The sequence below is a fragment of the Buteo buteo genome, chromosome 13, assembly GCF_964188355.1.
Source record: "Buteo buteo chromosome 13, bButBut1.hap1.1, whole genome shotgun sequence".
In the NCBI taxonomy this organism is placed as follows: Eukaryota; Metazoa; Chordata; class Aves; order Accipitriformes; family Accipitridae; genus Buteo; species Buteo buteo.
Genome location: NC_134183.1, coordinates 25,078,422 through 25,098,431, shown reverse-complemented (window position 1 = coordinate 25,098,431; position 20,010 = coordinate 25,078,422). Strand labels below are relative to the sequence as shown.

Genomic DNA, 20,010 nt, shown 5'->3' with positions numbered 1-20,010 from the left:
AACCTTTAATATCAAATCTTCAATACAAATAAGCAGTTTCATCTGAAGAAATACAGCAGTAGCGCGTACCTGTCCATTAACACTTTTTTTCACAATAAATCATCTATTATGCTTCTTTTGATATAGTTTCCCTTTTTTTCAAAGATTAATCAATAATTTGAAAATGCACCTGTCACCCCAAAATTTACAGATATGAGTTGAAGTCTACATTTAAAGAGAAAGATGAAGTCACTTGATACCTATTTTGGAATCCAAACTAAATGCTAGGTTTAGCTGCAAAAAAAAGTCCATGGAATTAAACATACCTAAGTTTGCTTTTCTTTCTTGATCTCTGCCCACTGGAACAGCAGTTATGTGTTCAGTATCATATGCTGTAGGAGAAGTGGTAAAGACACTGTGGGTTACATCAGTTTGATGTCCCTCTAGCATTGGTTCTCCAACTTCCTGCTGAACAAACAGGAAATAGAAATGTGTCAGAATGTAATTATACAAACCACACTATATATGAATCTGAAAAAAACTGCCACCATATTTTCATTTGGTTTTGATCTGAAAAGAAATATTGAATAGAAATCAAGCTTTCACTTCTGCTTGGGATGTAATCTTCATAGGACTTAATTTATTCTATATGTCAAGAGTGCTGGCGTGATATTTTATGGTTACACTTGTAAACAGACTGTGAAAATCTGCAATTAACATCTCAAAAATTTACTAATAAACTTTATAATAAACTAAAAGACTGCCTACTATAATTTTAACTTTTTGTAAAATCAGCCATTCAGTAGACTTTTGCAAACCAGTCAAGCAAATTTCCTCTAACTTCATATTAAAGTCTTTTTCCTGTTGAAGCCTTTTGCCCTTAAGCACAAACTAGACAAGCTAAATCATCATTGGGTGAGAAACATAGAGTGAGAGTATTAGTTTGAGGTTGTGGTAAATGCCACACTCAACATCATTAACACATGCTCTGGATTTACTTGATTCCTTTGTAGCCAATGATACCAAGTTATCCTCTGCTCTGCTATGACACCAGAAGTGCTCTCTGCTATGTAGTTAAGCTTCAGGTTTACTAATAGGAACCAAAACCAAGCAGGACAGAAAGTGAAGGTCTAGAAAAAAATTAGATTGTCCTGACAAAATCAGTAATTGAACAATTTCTCAGCTTTTCTGTAGCGGGCTCGTGTTTTTTATGCAACTTTCTTATTCTAGGAAAGCCTTTCTCCATCCCCTGCTATCTAAGGTCCTTCTTGAAAGTTGCACTTGTGTTCTGTTGCTGTTAGACGCAGGCATCAGATGTTCAGTAAGTGAAGGAACCAATCTGGAAGCACTATGAACACACAGTTTGATCTGACTCTTTACTGATCCAGTTACACCTACCTTTTGACTGATGCAGCTTAAAGCACAGTTGAAAATATTAGTTAAGCATTCTTGGTTATGAAAAAGCAACCTTACAGTCTACAGAATCCCCATATAAAACTGTGGTATACAGGCCTCAAACTGACTAATACAAAATGTTTGGGGAGTACGGGTTAAACACAAATAATTTTAAAAAGCAGTAACAAAGCCTTCTCTTAATGATCTGAAACACATGCTGACAAGAAAGCCTCTCTCCTGGGGACTTAAAGGAGCTATTGCCCTGAGATATACAGACTGTGTTACTAGAGGAAGTTATCTTCATTAACACAGCTTGACTTTTCATGGACTTTATTGATCTTAATGGTGGTTTTTTTCTCCTTACCATTTAGAATAACTGAGTACTGAAGAATAGTGAGTTGCATGCAGTGATAAATTCAACAAGTACTTACTTCCCTGAATTTTAATTCTGAAAGGTGATTTTCTAGTAGCTGTTGATGAATATGTTTCTACTGCTCTCTTCTTAGGGGATGGTAAGAGCGATCTTACATGAGGTGTTGAATTGAAACTGTCTTGGATATTAACATTATAGGTGGACTTCAGTCTGAGCTGTATCATTTTATTTCGATCTCTGCAGCTTGGGAACAGGTTTGGGTTTTTTTGTGGGGGTTTTTTTGCATTGCATTGAGATCTGTTTGTTTCTACTGGCATATTACTAAACTGAGGGGAAAGAAGTTTCATTTTTAAACAAACCACAACTTTGTTTCAACATGCAGCTCTCACAATCTCTCACACTCATGCAGATGTGAAATACTGTCTTTCTGTTCCATCTTAAATGAGAGAGGGAACTGAAATGTAGTAACATACAAATATATAGTCAGTTTTCAAATACTGTAGCTCATCAACAAATATATATGTGCCTCGCAATCTAAATGAGTTTAGTACCTCCTGGTCTCAAGAAATGTATATAAGCCCAAGATTACCTGCTGTACATAACATTAGTGCTTTCTTCCAATAAAAATCCACTAGTGAAACAAGGAAATTGTTTCACGACTTCTTTACTTCATAAATTATTTGACTCTGTGTGTCGAGGTTAGGGTCAACCGTACCAAGCTGATATCAGAGGCTGTGAAAACTCCTGTAGTCCCAGCCCAGAGCACATTGCTGTTCCAGTCGTACTGGAACCAGAAAGTGCTCGATACCACCAGTGGCAAGTGTTCACAAGGAATGACAGTGAGGGACTCAAATTTATTCTCACTGCTGCTCTCATTGGGATTTTAACTCAGATTCCTTGATATGGAAGAAAATTCCCTTGAGACACTTCTCTGCCTTCTGACCGTAGTTTGAACATCACATTTTGAACAAAACTGGCTTCACTAAGATACATATGTTATTTTGAAAACAGAAGAGCCTCATCCCCTTCCCCCGGTCCTCACATATATATTCACACTTTCTCATTCTTCCCTGCCCTTCTTCCTGCCATTATATAAAGTCACTTTGCCTTTCTCCTTCCCCTGCCTCACAAATATGCAAACACAAGAAAAATTTTGCAAATTTTGCTTTACCTGAATGCTTGCAGGAGGTGATACAGCCACTTCTGATACAAGCTTTTCTCTTCTCTCTGCATTACACTGGTCATTACATGTACAGTCCTGCTTAAAGTATTTCCTTGGTGGAGGTTTGGGCTTTGATGATTTAGGTTTTCTAACGAGGATCTCTGAGGATTTCTTAGTGTTTTGCAAGGGTCGACCTCCCTCACTACAAGTAGGAGGGGAAATTCTCTCTGAATTATTACCAGACAATGAGTACAGCAGGCCAGGTTGTCTGGTAATTGGTACATCGATGCTATGTACTCTTGCTTTCAAGTCAGCCAGTTGATATGCAGCACCATTACTACATGAGGACCTAGGGTTGTAGCTGCTGTCACTGCTGGAGCGGGTCATTAGCTTCTGTGTCCTGCGGCTGCAATGGGCAGCATTCCTTTCAATATGCTTTTCACATGGGTGTCTTCCATGCCAGCTCGTTTCTAGTTTTTTAACACCTGTATCAGGAACATGTTCAAAATGTCTTTTCAGTTACATGCAAAGTGCTCACTTCTAAGATTCAGTCGATTGAATTTGCAGCTAAATACCATCGTTGGTTGATGGCAAAGGTATGATTTATGCATTAAAGGCTTGTAGGTTGACAAGTCAACAGTTAACATTCTTGGACAGTAAAATAATGTTACATTTTCCCTATATATACATAACTCAGCAGTATAGTTTTCCTGATGATGATTCTGTTACCTTTGGCCCTTTAAGAGAAATGAGGACACTAAAAGGAGTATCATTGCAATATGTTACCGTGGGAGGATGTCATACCTGAACTGGGCAAATAGCTCTAACCGTGATTGCATATGCCTTTCCAAGGGGGATTAACAAGCTATTTGTCCTCAGGACATCACCTGCATTGTGCAGTTCCTTGCTATCATAGTCCTGTCTGCTACTAACATGTGTTTGAAAAGCTTTGAGCAGAGGTTATGAATTGGAAAGGGTGAGCAACAGCGGGAGGAAGTTTGCACAAAAATTTTTGCTGGCAATCAGACAGATGTGGTCTTTTCTCATCACTCTGGTAACATATCTTAGGAGGCATGTTAGGAGCACTGTCCTGTGAGGTTTCCTCCTCTTCCTTTTTGCTCTGGGTTACTTGACTGTTACCAAGGATTCTAATACAGTGTGTACTCATCCTATGTATCTTTTAAGTCAAAATTACCATGTCTCAGTGAATGCACTTACTCCCTTACCTTCAGTACTCCATTGGTGTCTCTCCTTTCCAAGTCTGTTGCTTTCCACAGCTTGTGCAACAGCTTCTTTTAGCTGTTGCTCAGACACCTAGGAAATATCATGCCATTATTCTGTGGGGTGATGAGTAACATTTAAACATTTATTCCTTTCACAAAGATTTCCAAGTCCTGCAAGTTCTTTAATGGAAATGAATAGACCTAGTTATACATCAGTTAAATTTAAAGCTAAGTAATGGCACACTATTATATTTGTATATCCCAGTATAGGTGAAGTATATCTATGTATGTCCTGTTTATATTGGTTGTTTAGATAAAATGGGATCTTTCAAAGATAAATGTTCTTTTGCATATTTCACTAGAAGTGGAGTTCTGGATTTACTAGGATAAGATAATTTAATACCATGGTTTTATGATAATTAATGCAACAATTTAAACCTGATAATCATTTATACAGTATTTGGTGTTAAGAATGATTTTGTAGAAAAACCTTGCAAGAATAAAATACTTTAATATTAATTTAATTATAAATATTGGCTGGGCAAGGCCTGAATTTTAATTATTGAAAGACAGGTGTATGGACATTTCTTTATTTTGAGGGTATGTTCCCTCTTTCAAATTATTTTCTTATTACTGGGAATTCTTCTTGCATAAGAAATATATTTTGGTTTATTCCTTAAGTGTTATTTTTGTAGTTTCCTTGTTCAAGCACAGAAACTCATGCAAGACTGTCTCCAGTGATCTTTAAATCTTACATGATTATATTTAAGATAGTGCGTATCTCAGGTTTGTTTGTGTGCAGTGATGCTTATAAAGAGATCGACATCTTTGTTATCAACTTTTTTCCACCTGTTTTAGATTAGCACCTGCTCCCTCACTTAGTTATCAGCATGTCCTTTATTGAAAGTCAGAAAGAATACAGCATGCTACCTGTGGTTCAGGGTGTCTGCTAATAATAATCTGCACTGCACCAGGATCACAATGGCTTAGCACAGCATAAACTTCATTAAGAGTTGTATTTTGTACTGAAGCTTCGTTGATTTCAATAATTTCATCTCCACACCTACAGAGGTATTAAAAAAAGAGTGAGGATGTAAACAAAACAGATTTTGTCCCAAACTTGTCTCACCCACGTGAAAGTATACAAAAAGCAAATTCATGTGGTTGACCTCTAATTTAATCACAGATTAAATCATTATGTATCTCTGTTCCCGTTACAGAAAACGGAATGGGAATGAGTTGGACATTAAGGGTTTTTTTGATCTAACTGCCTTGTTGCATGCAACCTTTGAGCTTTCTTCGTGTTCAGCTATGCACACTTTGTGTCTGTGGTCTTTCTGCTGAATGCAGCTCAGCTGCTGCTTCCACCTACATCTTCCTTTCTTCAGGTTAACATTTTTCACATCTTTATGGTCTGCTAGTGTTATTTAAGGTCAGAAAGGATGTTGTGTTTCTGCTACGTATGAATAACTTGTTAACAGAAAAATTCTAACAACAAATTATTGTAATCCTGCTGACTGCTAGACTGAATCTTTCTAGGTGAAATCCAAATTTGGCCCACATGGAAACTGAGACTGCCTTTCCCTGCTCTACTGCAAATACCCACATACATTAATTGGCTGACTGAAGGCACTGTTTCATTATTATACAAACTTTCAAAGTCTAAGACCACGGTTCTTTCAGCTAAAGTCTTAGCCATGTAGAGAGGAGTGTTACACAGCACCTAAAGTTAAACAAAAAGCCTTCACTTATAATGCTGTGTTCTGTTCAATTCTACATATGTTCAACACTACTAATTGGTCATAAATCTTACAAAGTGAATTTCTACACTCCCACCAAAGCTCATTTCAGCAAATCTGTATTTCTCTTGGGCAAGAAAGAATAGAATTTGAGGAGCTTGTATCGGGAAAAACTAGTGGTCAAACAAGCCAGATTATGCTGTATGTTTGGGTTTTTCCAGATACTTCCTCATTTGGAAACCTCCTCCAGGAAGAATGCTATATGCTTGTCTAAGACCTTCAAAGCTAGCCCAGCCTGGCCAAGAGACAGTAATTTCACTGGGTTGCTATATATCTGTAAATCCCACATATCCTAAATATGCGTGCTCAAACCCTCAAAATAGCGCATATGCTTTAAACCCAAAACTCCCAGAAAGCACTAAGACTTCCTGCCCAAACAAGTCAAAAATAAACCCATAAAACAGAGCAATGAAAAACTTGTGGCATAAGACAGACAGTCTCTCTCATCCTACCTGAGTCTCCCATCCATATGTGCCACTGAGCCTGGTGAGAGGGTGTGAATAAAAATCCCTGAAATACACTGGAAGTAAGGGATGCTACATAACCCGATTCCAAGGCCAACACCTGGCTCTGAAAGAATTAATAATAATTAAAAAAGACATAAGCAGTCAAAATAAACCATTGGAATTATCTTTTTTAAAGCTGTCTTCAATTTAATTATTTTTTTCTATACAAACCAGAACCAAAGTCTTGTGTTCACAAATGTTTCACATTCAATATTAGCTGCTGCTCCTACTGCTTTTTTCTTTTATTTTTTCCCTTTCTGTCCCATCATCCATCGTCGCCCCCCCCCCCCGCCATGATTAAAGTGAGTGCACACCAATATTTCTTCTGGGGTTCCAAGATCTGGTTTGCAATTTATTATTGGTGTCACAGACACAATACAATGCAGGTTTATTTTGCAAAATATCTGTCATTACAGAAGAATTCAAATGGTTTTACAAGGAGACAGAATAGAAAAAAAAAAAGAACAAAAATTAAGATATGTGGCTATTGTTGGCTGTATCATCTCAATCCCCTTTCTGTTTTATATAATACAGTTAAAGATTTTTGTGAATTTACCCTCTGCTCTGGACAGTCACTCTGATGTCAGATCCCATACCGTGTGTTTGGTGAGTCATACTGTTACCTCATAGAGACTTTGCTTTGTTCATTTCTTTCATGTTCCTATATTTAAAAGTTTATTTCATTTTGCAAGTGGTTATTTATAAATAGAAGATGATGACAGTTGGAAGGGAGGTTAAAGAACTACAAGAAGATATCTATATGTATTTTATTTGTTTTTAAGCCTTTTCAAGAATTAAATGAACTGATTGCATAATTATGGGTAAGAGTTGCATAATCTGCTTAATAATTGGTAGTTGTTGCCAAGGGGTTTACTTTTTCACATTAAGGATATGAATGTGACTCTAATGCTTGAATGAAAAAAAAATGAATGATTGGCTCTTGAGGACAGATGGTGTTCAAAATCCTGCTCTTGATAGTAGTTGTTAGCACTGGCAGGAACCAAGATCTCATGTAGTGTATTAAAAAAACTTAGTTCAGGAAAAGAATCAATTAGCAAGGAAAGACATTCAGAGAGCAAATGACCAGTGTTTTCTCAATCAGTGCCTTGTTTGCCAGTGCTCAGTTAATTTTAGCACTTACCTTTATTTAGGGTAACTTCCATTATGACCCTGTCGTTGGGCTTTGCAGCATTTAATGAGAATACTGCACTTTCCGAACTGAAAGAGCTGTTTTCTTTGGTTATGCATGTACTAGAGCTCAGTGACTGACACAAATGGGGTGACAGACAGCTGGAAGCAGAATGAGGCGTGCTGAAGCTTGTCCTGACTGTAAGTGTCAGAAGACCCTTTTTGGCCTGCTAGAAAGAAAATTTAATGAATGAATGGGTTGAGTTCACATGCACGTTGTGTGTAAAGACAGAAATTGTTCTGGAAGGAGAGTACGTAACCTTGAATTTTTGTAAAGCATCATAATGTGTTAATCCATGCATGGATTCTCCATTCAGTTCCAGGATTTCATCACCTGTTTTTTAAAGAGAAAAATTGAACTATGTTACTATTACTAATGGTGCAGTAAGTTACATGATACATACATGTACTCAAAAGGAGTCTTGCAAATGCAGTAATGGATGCAGGTGTAAGAGTCACTTACGGCTCATTTCAGCTTCACTTTAATCTGCCTTTAGGTATTATTATTTGGGAATCTGGAGTGGGAAAAGGGAGAGAAGAGGGATTTCCCACCTTCTTGTAGCCTTCCATCAGCAGCAGCGGCTCCACCAGGAAAGATGGTTTTGACATAGATGCCTATTGGTCCATAAATGCTGTCTTTCCCTCCAACAATACTGAAGCCCAAACCCTAATTTATGGAAGAAAACCAGTGTGTGAGAGCCCATGTTCAGTTCTCATAATAGTTCATTTGCAGTTTCTTCTGCGTTACCTACATGGGCAGTACTAGTCAATGGAGTAGTATAATCCCTGAAAAAATAGTCAACTACGTGCTAGTAGTAAGAGCAAATTAAAATTTCAGCAGAATACCCTCATGTTTTACTTTTTGTTTGTTGCAAGCAATTAATTCACTATTATAAACACACAGGAAGGTGTCTAAATTTTTATTTTTTTTTTTGTCCTTAAACCAATAAGCAGTCTTGAGAGATGTATTTATCTGTTCTTCTCCTTAATTTCCTCTCCCATAAAGGTAAGAGCGAATGTCAGAGCTTGATGTGGATGTGTTACTAGAACCTGAAAACTGTGCCTCAGCAAAGAGATACTTCAGAAGGTTAAGAAGCAACTAATCACTCCTGGCAAAGCCTGGATATGAATTGGTAACCCAGAAGTAGCAACCTTAATACCTGAAGTCACTTCCCTGCACTTTGCAGATTACATTTCTGAAATGAAGTAAAACTCTATGGTAAATCAACAGAACCAGTCTTACCTTCCCTTGTCCTTTCATCAATACGATGTTTGAGATAACTGAAGCCTGTAAGCCACAGGATGTGTGCACTAGCTGTGCTGTACTTAGTGATCTAGATGGCCTTGAAATTGCCTGTGAACACACACACACACGCAAAAATCATTTTAATGCAGAACCAGAAATCCTTGGACACACATTAGGACAACTTGTTTATTTCAAATTTTTCTCCTTATAACTGTTCGTACTAAAGATTAAAAAAAAAAAAATCAATTGTCTCTAATTTTCAGAAGCCACTTGTTACTCAAACAATCACTACTCACTGAAATTTTCCCACAGTGACTAAACTAGAATGTTGGCCCTTGAAGTGGTACGACGGTGTAGAAAGATATATTTGTGCTAGGAACTGAACTAAGAAACAAGAAATTCTAACTCCTTCCCTCATCTTGCAACTAAATAACTTTATCTTGGGACAAATAGAACCTGTTTTCAGCATTTCCCCCCAAGATATGAATTAGTGCTCACAAAAGTTCTTTGGACTGTGAACTACCCTGTGCTGCCTCTGTTAAGCCACCACATAGGCTTCTTTCTACTGCTTGATAACCAAGGTAAGCAATTTCTCCGTGCTTTTCCTCCCTCCATTCCACAGATAGTGGATTTCTTAACTCCAGCCCCTGAGATTTGACCCATTTTAATGAACCTTTAATGAAATACTTTATGAAAACCTTCTATTTGAACATGGAATTGGGTATCACAAACTAATTTAAGCACTGGCAAAAGTCATTACCTAAAGCTAACTATGCATGAAGTTCAGCATGGCCAGAGTTAATTGCACTCATTACAAGTCCAAGAAAGTTCAACACTTTTTTTTAATACAGCAAAGTGAAACTAACAGGTGTTGAAGTGGGTGGAACATCAGCCAAGATTTCAGCTTCTGCATATATGAGAAAATATGTCTCAATTTTGACATGAAAACAAGATTATTTATTCAACATGGGATTGGGAACACGACTAAGCGGGAAATGTCTGTGCAATACCAAAAATGTGCTCTCCAGGAAGTATACCTCTGCCAGATCAGGGTGATTGCTTAGTCTGTTGTGGGTCTTCTGAATCTGAAATCAGAAGTTTTCAAATTTCTTTTGCTTCTGTGTGAGGGGGTATCTTTTCTATTTCTGTGTGTGGCAGGCAACGATACCCAAAACAGGGATGCCACCGAAGAACCCTTGCCAACGAGCAGCATCTGCCCATGCAGGACTACCCAGCATATCCCTGAGGGTCAGTCCGTCACTCTGCAGAGGTGGCGTTTGGTTGGGGTTTGTGCTCTGCTTTGCCACCTCCTCACCCCTGTTAAAGCCCTAGATCAGGCTGTGGTGCCTTCAGGGTGAGGGACTGGCCAGGAAAAGACAGGGGAGGAGGAGCGAGTCCCCCAGCCAGGCCTCAGGCAGGGCTGGAGCTGGCAGCTGTGCGTGAGGAGCTTCACCTCCATCTTCCCGCTCCAGGCTTGAGCCTGGGGACCTTTGGCCATAAATACCCCCACCCTTTCCACCTTGCCTAGCCTGTGGTGAATCACTCGGCATCCATCTGGAGAGCAAGAGACTGTCCGTCTCTAGCCTACATTAACAAGGTTGTTTAAATATGTCCGATTCACTGTGGGGCAGAAAAGGGGATGCCTCGCGCAGCCAGCGCAGCTGAGGGCAGCGATTACCAGCCATGAGGCGAGTCCATACCTGCTTGTGGCCATGGCTGGGCCAACGGAGGTGACTCGGGAGGCTCGCGGCGGCGGGGCCCAAAGCTCAGGCCGAGGTTTTATCAGCCATGTGCACAGAGCATCTCCACGGCCAGCGGCGGGGAGACGCCTGGGAAGGGCCTCTTCAGCGGTGAGCTCTGAGGCGGCTTCGGGTGGCTACCAAGGTGGTGCGAACCACACAGGGGGATTTACACACACTGTAAAACCTGCCGGGGCAACGGGAGGGAGAAGCTGCTGAAGAAATAAATGGGAGTTTGCTGGCACAGAGCCTTTCCTGCTCTCCTAGTCCTCGCAGAGGAGGGGTGGGGTTAAAAAGTGGAGGAAGCAGGCGTGTGCCATCTTCCCTGACAGGGCCTGCAAAGAAGGTAGGTTTTGGCAGGAAACACGACTGCCAAGGTCATTGAGAGATTCTTACTGGAGCCAGTTTCGTCTGTTTTTCAGGTGATTTCCTGTAGCACTTACTGGGGTTCTCCCTCCAGAGCAGTCCAGCTGTTGGGAAAGAGACTTGCGGCTGGTGTGGAGAGCGTGGGGCTGCCGGTCTCTGAAGGGCACAGCTTTCTGGGGCGCTGCGCAGTCCATCTCCCCGATCCAGTACGGGTTTACACCTGTCAGATGTGGAGAGAGGCTGGGTTATTTCTTGAGCATTGCACACTTCTGCACATTCATTTTATCAGGTAAATGTTACTTGGAAATGTTTTTCCTCTTGTAAATCTCTCTGTGAAGGGAGTGATCTTTTCAATCCTCCCTGTGGGGGTAGCCATTAATGTTAAACATAGTAAAAAGCAAACATTCCCTGCCAAAAAAGCATTGGCCTATTTAGAATACACCTTAAAAAACATAAAATGGAACACTTATGCACAAAACTCATGACTGTACGATATTGTGAATATAAAAGCTGATGCTTTTATGCATCAGCAATTCTTAGCTGAGGATCCCAGACTAAATTTGGACAACAGCTGCAATTTCTTTCAACACTGCAGTACCATCACATGATGAATGCTGTACTGTGTGCTCCCTGAATATTACAAGAGAAAAGATTACTTCTTAGCAGCTTACTGGTTGAGTTACTGCGAGTCCGTTGACATGCAGCTTTACTGTGCAGAAAACCATTTTGTATTTCCAAAGGCCTTTCCTTACAGGTTGGTGTTTCCTAAAAAATAATAAAAAAAAAAAAATAAATAAATCTATTGCTATGCAAGAAATTCTTGAAAGCGATCTGAACTTAAAAATAGAATTTCTCCTAATTTGGCTTGCACAAATTTCAGCCTGACTAGGATGATAAAGGAGAATACAGCTCAAAACTTTGCTATAAACATGATTATAACTTGCCTAAGTAATACGATAGAAATAGATTCTGGTCTTTAGTCAAAATGGACAGAAAATTAATTGGACACCCCCAGTTGGTTCAGACAGACTAATATTTTGATGTATGGGTAAATTGTAGCTGTGCTTTTCTAATTTCTGGAGATAACTGGTGGGTTTGGGTACTCGGTTTCCATCACCTTAGAAAGGCCTTATTTGTAAAAGGAAAATTCTTAGGCCCAGCTTTGCAGTGGTGGATAGGTGTCTTCTGCTGATTTCAGAGGGATGGGGTTTAGTCAAAATATGATCCAGGTGTTTAAAAATCTTTGAGGACTAGGCTTTAGTGTTTTCCAAAAATTCAGCCCCTTCTACTTGGAAACGTTTAGTTGCTTTTGAAAATATGGCCACTAATTCTAGCATTTAAAAACCAGTAGATAAAACAGACATGTTTTTAGAACAGTTTGAAAATAAATGATCACATCTGAATAATTGTTGATGTTATGAATAATTTCTGGATGTGTATGGTTCCTGAAAGTCCTCCTCCTGTTATGACATGGGGAATGCTATTAATCCTGAGGGAATCATAGTTAAAGGAAGAACATTACTAAATATAGACAGCATATGGAAATTGATTGAAATATAGCAAACCTCCAAATATAAAAGGGGTTTGTTCTGTGATATTCTGCAGGGGCTGCAGGCCACAAGAGCAGCATTACAGCAAGATCTATATGTTCTAATCTGTCTGGAGCCAACTAAGACAAACGCTTTCTTCCGGAAGCCTGATTTTAGCAGTGCTGTTTGGAGATACCTCAAGAACTAATGAATGATAATTTTCCTTTTCGACAGCAGGTGGAGGCATTGCCAAGTAGCAAAATCCTGCTAGGGCTTTCCAGTCCCATTCCCCTAGGGAACTCTTAGAATAAGAAACGCAGAGAAGATACTTAAAGAGGCATTTTGAAAATGATTCTGCAGTGTTTCTCTTACCAAGCTAGCTAGCTTGAAAAGCCTTTGCTATTAACCCTTAATTAATTTGGTGCAGGCTTGTCTTGAAATGCACAGTTCACCTGGCTGCCTCTTGAGTGGTACTACACTACAAAAGTTTAATATAGTTCATCTCTGGCCACTTAGGCATTTAAGGGAGAGAAAATAAACAAAAATCTTGGCAGAATCCAGCAGACATCTGGGTGAGACAGTTCACTGCTGTCCTAGAAAGAAGCACACTCAGACCTGATAGCAGCTCCAGTCAGGGGTGTTTTCTCAGTCTAGGATCATATCAGAGCTTTCTGCATGACCTTATTGCAGGTAACAAGCAGAAAGTGCCTTTTTTCCTTGAGTATCAAGATCTGAAGCCTGCAACAAATCTCTGGCTGAGCTCTATTGTCTTCAAAGTGGTAAATGTATGGTAGGGGACTAACTCAGTCCATTCATCATCCTTGGGTTTCCTCCAGAATTTGCAAGTGAAAAGCCTTTGGTGCCACCTAGTTTGGGGTGGGGTTGAGAGGACAAGAAGCCTGAAATGAAATGTGTCTAATCCAATGAAATGGACTCTGAAAGAAAGTTCAAAAGGATTTTCCACTGAAAGATTTGGTGATAATCCTGGGTTGCTGACCTGTTAGTACTGCCTCCTGTTCACCTCTCTCTGTAGCAGACTCCAGTAAGATTCACCATGGGAATTTCCTAGCTGTAGATCCTAGGTCCACAGAACTACTTGAGTACAGGGCCTGCTCTCTGACTTCTCGATTCATGGATCATCCCTTAAATCCACCTCTGTCTTTGCTCAACTTCCAAATGAAAAATTAACATTGGCAAGCTATGTGTTTCTAAAAGGAGGGGTTGTACAGTCCATGCTAGAATTTCCCAGGGCCTTGGCCTCCCCATAGCCTCTGTTTATCTGGGAAAAAGTTATGCTGAAAGTCACCAGAGTCTGACCACAAGAGGTTTGGGGTTTTGTCAGGAGGAGCAAAACCACGGTCTTCAAATGTCTGATGCATAAATTCCCCTTTTCTCTCAAGTAAACGTTGTCAAATCACTGCACCGTTGTGGGAGGGGACCACAACTTTCATGCTTACTTTACTAGCCATCATGATGTTCATCAGCTGTGTTGCTGGGTGAATGAGAGATTCGGCCTCCTTGGTGGACAGATCTTTAAGTGACTGTCCATTTAGTGTTAACAGTTCATCCCTTGGGCTCAGACGGCCATCCCTTAAAAAAAAGGAAAAAAGGAACATGCTTGTATATTATTTTACAAAGAACAATATGGCACTATTGTGCTAAGTGTTTCACTAACTGAGGAATTGGCTGCAATCCTCCCTTTGCCTTGAAAAGAGCTGCCATGAGATGTCTTGATGTGTGATGCACCCCATCCCCTGCTAGATTTTTTTCCTGTTGCTGCTCTCTTCTGCTCAGTCCTGGTGATCAAAGGCTGCCTTTCCACATATAGCTTACATCCAGGCAAAATATTCCTCCTCTCTCACCATCTTGGATTTGCAAATTGATCAGAGACTATACGCTTTACTCCCTTTGAGGAACTTTGGCTCACATTGCTTTCCAGTGGCCTTGCTAGGCTGGTGACATCCTACCTTGCCCTTTAATAGGGCAACTAGGAAAACACCATTTGAAAACTTGATGTTATGTACAATCTTTCATTCTTCCAGGTTTTATTTCTTAGTGTAATTGAGAAGCATTAGATCACTGAATGGTCACAGTTTTATTTTTCTAGTCTTGACCTGTCTCTCCAACTGGAAGCGTTGTAAGATATGATTCCCAAACATCACTGCCTTTCTCTGAAACTGAGCTTCAAGGCATAGCTTGTCACAGAAAGCTGGTCATGCAAAATCCATGCAGACAAATGGCTCCCTAATAAGCTTGTTGACTCCACATGTACTGTACCTGTTTGCTGCGTCTCCAGCAGGCACGTGGCTGCCTGTGAACCCTTTCCAGAGAGATGCACATTTTGGATTCCTAGAGAGCTTGATTCCTGAGCTGCTGTTCCCTGTGGTTGTACACAGCCTGCAGATGCAGCTGTCCTGATTCAGAAGATGAAAGGTTGCATGAAATAAAACGTACCAAGGATGTTAAAGGTTATTTACAGTTATCTTGAGCCTTTTTAAGAAATACAGAAAATGTTCTTGTTCTTAAAACCAGATTGCCTCCAAGTAGAACAGGAACAGGCCTTTAACACTGTGCAGTTGTGAAAGAGTAATTGTATTGTAGAGTCAGTGTTTACAAAAAAGTTGTTTTCGTTAGGACTTCAGTGGCTTCTGGCTACAAGAAGTATTAGAATAGATGGCCCCTTTGCATAGAGTGGAAGAGAACAGGTAATAGGCTTTTCATAGTAACTGGATAAATTTTGCCTATGCTAACTATTACAAGAAAAGACAGGCAGGAAAATAAACATATGCCAGGAAAGGAAATACTCTGGAAAACAGAATCTGAATGGAAAATAAGTGTATACAAAACACTAGAAGCTCCACCCCTGCTGCTGACTTGTTAAGTGGGGGCAGGGGAGCGGCGAAGACTGCAACAGGGGAAGATTCTTTGTCCACTCCAGACTGTTTGAGGTTGCTGTAGTCTATGTGTTGCATCTGGAGGACTAATTGTAAGCACATTTTTAACACTGTTATGAATCATTAACATATGGCCATACAGAAAGAAAAATACTGTCTTAAGTCGTATGAGTAAGTAAAGCAAACAATGGATTGACTAAGCACATGAAGGACAACACATTTGTCTAGGAAATATACTCCTGCAGCACAAATGCGTGAACACGTAAAAATTCTAAAGAGACAAGGAAAGCTGGAAAGTTAGCACACAATTTCTTTTCCATTTGCTTAGTAAATCCTCTACTTTAAGTATCCACTCGTTCTACTCCCAGCTGAACCCACCTCCTCTGCCCTTGCCAGCCTCTCCATACTCCACAAAGTGAAGAGAGCTCTCAGTGTATCCTGGATCCAGGCTTGTTCCCAAAAGATTTGTATGACTGAGGTATAGAATTCTGAAGGGGAGGCAAATTTCATATGTTAGGACAGGCCACAAAATATAGCAGTGGTCAACTGTCTGTATTGTTCCAGGGTTCCCTGGTGAGAGTGGCATGAACTACTTCTAGTCATCTGTAGCCTGACAGCACAAGGAAAGCTGTGTAACCAACTTCTTCAACATCAGTAGGGCTTAATTTCTGCCCTAAGCAGAGTTCATCCAGCCCTGAGGGTTAGAATCATTACGCCCTTTCACCACAAATCAATAGGGATCACATCATACCTGACTGACAGCAAACACAAACTTCAAATTTACAGTAATTACAACAAAGGTCATCATCTTCTAGGCTGACCGTTGAAGCCTGGCTCCCATTCTGAAACCTGCCAGAGTAAATCTAAGTCTGTGAATGAAGTATTTAACTTGGAGCCCTAGGCTCACTGCAGGCTGAATTCAGTAGGTAATGGATAAGGGCTATACTTGTATTGACTGCCTCGTTAACTCTGTGGGTTTGCTTGCATTCCAGATTGTCTGCTATTAATGAGGAGCGTCTGAATTTTACGAAGCCTCTTTTGTTCATGAATAGTGCTTCTAGTGAGTAACAGGTAAGTGTATAAGCATAGACAGAATTCTATTTTAAACCAGTTTTTTTGAACTCTAATATTTGTTTTGGAGCTTCTATATTTACTTTTCACCCAAGGTAAATATCTTGGGAAATACATACTTGAAATTGGGACTACATTATGTTCTTTTTTTATCTTACAGCAGTGCTTTGAAGTCTTCAGCACGGTAACAAAATAAAGATTAGAATTTTGATGCCTTAAAATTTCAGATCTTGAGTAGCCAAAAACGTGAGCTACCTTTTCTGTTTGTTTGCATTGGTCCTTTGTTCTAGAATCGTAGAATAGTTTGGGTTGGAAGGGACCTTAAAGATCATCTAGTTCCAACCCCCCGCAATGGGCAGGGACAACTTCCACTAGACCAGGTTGCTCAAAGCCCCATCCAACCTGGCCTTGAACACTTCCAGGGGTGGGGCATTCACAGCCTTTCTGGGCAACCTGTTCCAGTGTCTCACCACCCTCACAGTAAAGAATTTTTTTCTAATACCTAATCTAAATCTACCCTCTTTCAGTTTTTCATCCACTAATACCCCCAAGTCCCTCTCCTTAGGGCTGCTCTCAATCGACTCATCACCCACCCTGTATTTGTGCTTGGGATTACCCCAACCAATGTGCAGGACCTTGCACTTGGCTTTGTTGAACTTCATGAGGTTCGCGTGGGCCCACCTCCCAAGCCTGTCAAGGTCCCTCTGGATGGCATCCCTTCCCTCCAGTGTGTTGATTGCACCACACAGCTTGGTGTCGTAGGCAAAATTCCTGAGGGTGCACTCAGTCCCGCTGTCTGTATTGCCCACAAAGATGTTAAACAGCACCGGTCCCAGGACCAACCCCTGAGGAATGCCACTCGTCACTGCTCTCCAATTGGACATCCAACTGTTGACCACAACTTTTGGAGTGCGGCCATCCAGCCAATTCCTTATCCACACCGTGGTCCATCAGTCAAATCCATGTCTCTCCAATTTAGAGACAAGGATGTTGTTTAGGACATTGACAATTATCAGTAAGAAATTACAGGCCAGATTCTACATACACGAAGCATCCATTAAACTCACAGGGTTTTCAATAGGGTAGTGTGCTTGTTCTAAAACATGAGAAATGTAAGATAGATATTAAAGGTAGGAAATTATTCTGCCAGTTGGCTAACTATTTTGAGATCTCAGCTGATCATGGATTGGGGCTGTTGTGAAAGAAGAATTGTATTACAGAGTCAGTGTTTTAAAAAAGTTGTTTCCCTTTTTTTCTGTAGTCAGAATTCATGTTTGGACTTGCCAGCTTCTCTTCTTAGGAGTCCTTACTCTTGTGTACTGCTCCCTTGAAATATCTATGTATCCTCTCACAGATACTGGTCAGGCACACTGTCATAGTTTAACCAGGACACACACACACACGGAACTTTGCATAGCTGTTCTCCACACTTCATTTTGTTCTTGATTTTAACTTGATAGTGGGCCTTTTCAGACTGTCCCAAACTCATCTCTGTTAAGAGCACAGTCATGCTTATGCCTTTCCTATAACTTGTTCACAGTGTATTGCTGCTGCCTTCATGGTGTTTATAAAAATCCTCACAATTAATTGTCCAAAAGTTATTTGGCTCTCATCAGTTTCACGGGACATCACAGAGTGCAGTGGGTTTGGCTCTGAGGTTTTTCATTGCAGCACCATGTAAATCCTTTGGGGAAGACATTTCATTTTGTACAATGGGACACATGCCAGGCTGGAAATTCTGGGTTGTATTGAGACATACATGTGAAATGACACCAAATAAAAACTGATATGAATATTCTTTCCAAGAGCAGTAAGTTGCATGCACTTAGTCAGAAGGAAAGTAGAGGTTAAATCCATTGTACACCACAGAAAAATCTTGGGAACAATTTTTGTTTAAATCCAAGTTGGGCTACATTTCAAATAAGCTTTGTGTGTCAATCTTTTCTGCGATTCATTTATGTGAATTACTTAAAAAAAAAAAGTTTCTGTTGGGCTGTAGGGACATGTGGCAAATATCTGTATGTTGTCAGCATCTGCACTTTTTTGGGTCCTGGATATAGATCGCTATATTCACATCCAAGTTATTGCAACATGACAGAAAATTAATAAAAGCTGTTCTTTAGAAAAATAAACATTTGACCAATTCATGTGCCAGCAGTCAATTTGCTTTGGGTTTTGTTCTTTAATATCTTTTATTTCCTGTCTCACTTATTATTTTATGCATAGAAATACGGCTGATGTTTCCAAGAGTAAGGACAGTATTTATTTTGCATCCTCCTCCTTTTTAAAGTGTCCTGCTCATTTTGAAAGGTGATTTATAGCTCTGAATGTAGTGAATGCTGAAAATTTGCTAAAATAAGGTTGGCAGGTTTGGTGTGTGGGCAGGTGGATTCTAGGTCAACTTTGCCTACTCATTATTAGAACATATGTTTAAATGCATATTTGCTGCTAGTGAATAAAGTCTCTCTTCTTATAAGGGGCTTTGCCACCGAGCACTTCAAGACTCTGGGAGAACTTGTATCTGCATTATAATATCCACTCATTGCTGTGAAAACAAAATGAAGAAAGTCTGTGGAAGTGCATTATAAGCAAAATTTGTCTTTAAGCTGAATCTGCTTGGCTGAAAGATAAAAATCAAAGGTGGAGTTCAAGAGCCTTCTTGAATGCATTTTTATCACAGGTGAGAATAGATTAATTTTTCATGTGTTTAGTTCTGGAGAAGTAACTTGCACGTCTAGGTCACCTCTCTCTTCCTGCTCCCCTTTTTTTGTCATGCAAAATGCAAAGCTTCTGAGGATGCTTTTCTATCTGCTATTTAAAAGATTTCTTTTTCCTTCATGCTCTCATTAGATGTTTCTAGCTCAGAGTCCCATCTCAAAACATCTAATTCCAGATGTTGCTTAGAAATAAGGGTAACCATGGCATCTGTGGAAAACTGAAAAACTTTTGTGCACTCTTAAGTAAGACACAGTAGTCTGAAATGAAGTGTTATACAAGGGTAGTTCAAGTAAGGTCTTTGACTCAGTTAACCAAGTATATGACAATGAGCTGATTGACTGCTGTTTTAAAAAAAGCAAAAAAGTAATTTAAAAAAAAAACTAACAACAGTACAACAATGAATTTAAATATTTAGTTTTTCTGGTCTCCTGACTATGAAATGGCTGGGATTTCCAAGTGGAAGAATAAGAGAACATAGTCTTTGGGGATTTTCTTCAAGAAGCACTTTTTTCTGCATCAGTTCTAACAGAGAAAGGGCCAGAGTCTCTCTGGCACAAACTGACACGACTCCACTGATTCTGACGTACCCTAGCCAATGCCTTGGTCTTTTCAAAATATTTATACTAAATGTAATTCATTTTCCCAGCAGCATATTCCCTTTGCAATTAATAAAATGGCAGAAGCTAGAAAGCCTTTGGATGATGCAAGAAGCAGGGCATGGGATTAAGATTCTGCCCTAGATAGACGATTCAGCACATCAAATGTTACAGACGGACATTTCCACCCATTATCTGGCCTTCAGTATGTTTTTCTGGGAGCCTT

The 20,010-nt window shown here is 39.9% G+C and overlaps 1 protein-coding gene and 1 long non-coding RNA gene across 4 annotated transcripts in view; one reads left to right on the top strand and one right to left on the bottom strand.

Annotated features, from left to right (window-relative positions):
• The window catches only part of IL16 (interleukin 16), a 37,852-nt gene that overhangs the window by 7,636 nt on the left and 10,206 nt on the right, over positions 1 to 20,010 (bottom strand). The window contains exons 3-15 of one of the 3 annotated variants that reach the window (XM_075045121.1): positions 14,783 to 14,919; positions 13,963 to 14,095; positions 11,648 to 11,741; positions 11,054 to 11,196; positions 8,869 to 8,979; positions 8,178 to 8,292; positions 7,886 to 7,959; positions 7,579 to 7,792; positions 6,384 to 6,501; positions 5,063 to 5,195; positions 4,136 to 4,223; positions 2,919 to 3,394; positions 306 to 447 (exon numbers count right to left, since the gene is read on the bottom strand). In XM_075045121.1, the coding sequence (XP_074901222.1) occupies positions 306 to 447; positions 2,919 to 3,394; positions 4,136 to 4,223; positions 5,063 to 5,195; positions 6,384 to 6,501; positions 7,579 to 7,792; positions 7,886 to 7,959; positions 8,178 to 8,292; positions 8,869 to 8,979; positions 11,054 to 11,196; positions 11,648 to 11,741; positions 13,963 to 14,095; positions 14,783 to 14,919 (1,978 nt within the window). Of the gene's footprint in view, positions 1 to 305; positions 448 to 2,918; positions 3,395 to 4,135; positions 4,224 to 5,062; positions 5,196 to 6,383; positions 6,502 to 7,578; positions 7,793 to 7,885; positions 7,960 to 8,177; positions 8,293 to 8,868; positions 8,980 to 10,571; positions 10,750 to 11,053; positions 11,197 to 11,647; positions 11,742 to 13,962; positions 14,096 to 14,782; positions 14,920 to 20,010 lie in introns of those variants that run through there. The other 2 variants (XM_075045122.1, XM_075045123.1) reach the window with 2 other exon arrangements.
• Positions 11,135 to 18,977, top strand: LOC142039030 (uncharacterized). Its single transcript, XR_012652782.1, has 3 exons — positions 11,135 to 11,265; positions 16,392 to 16,470; positions 18,948 to 18,977. It is a non-coding gene; the product is annotated as an uncharacterized LOC142039030 (long non-coding RNA).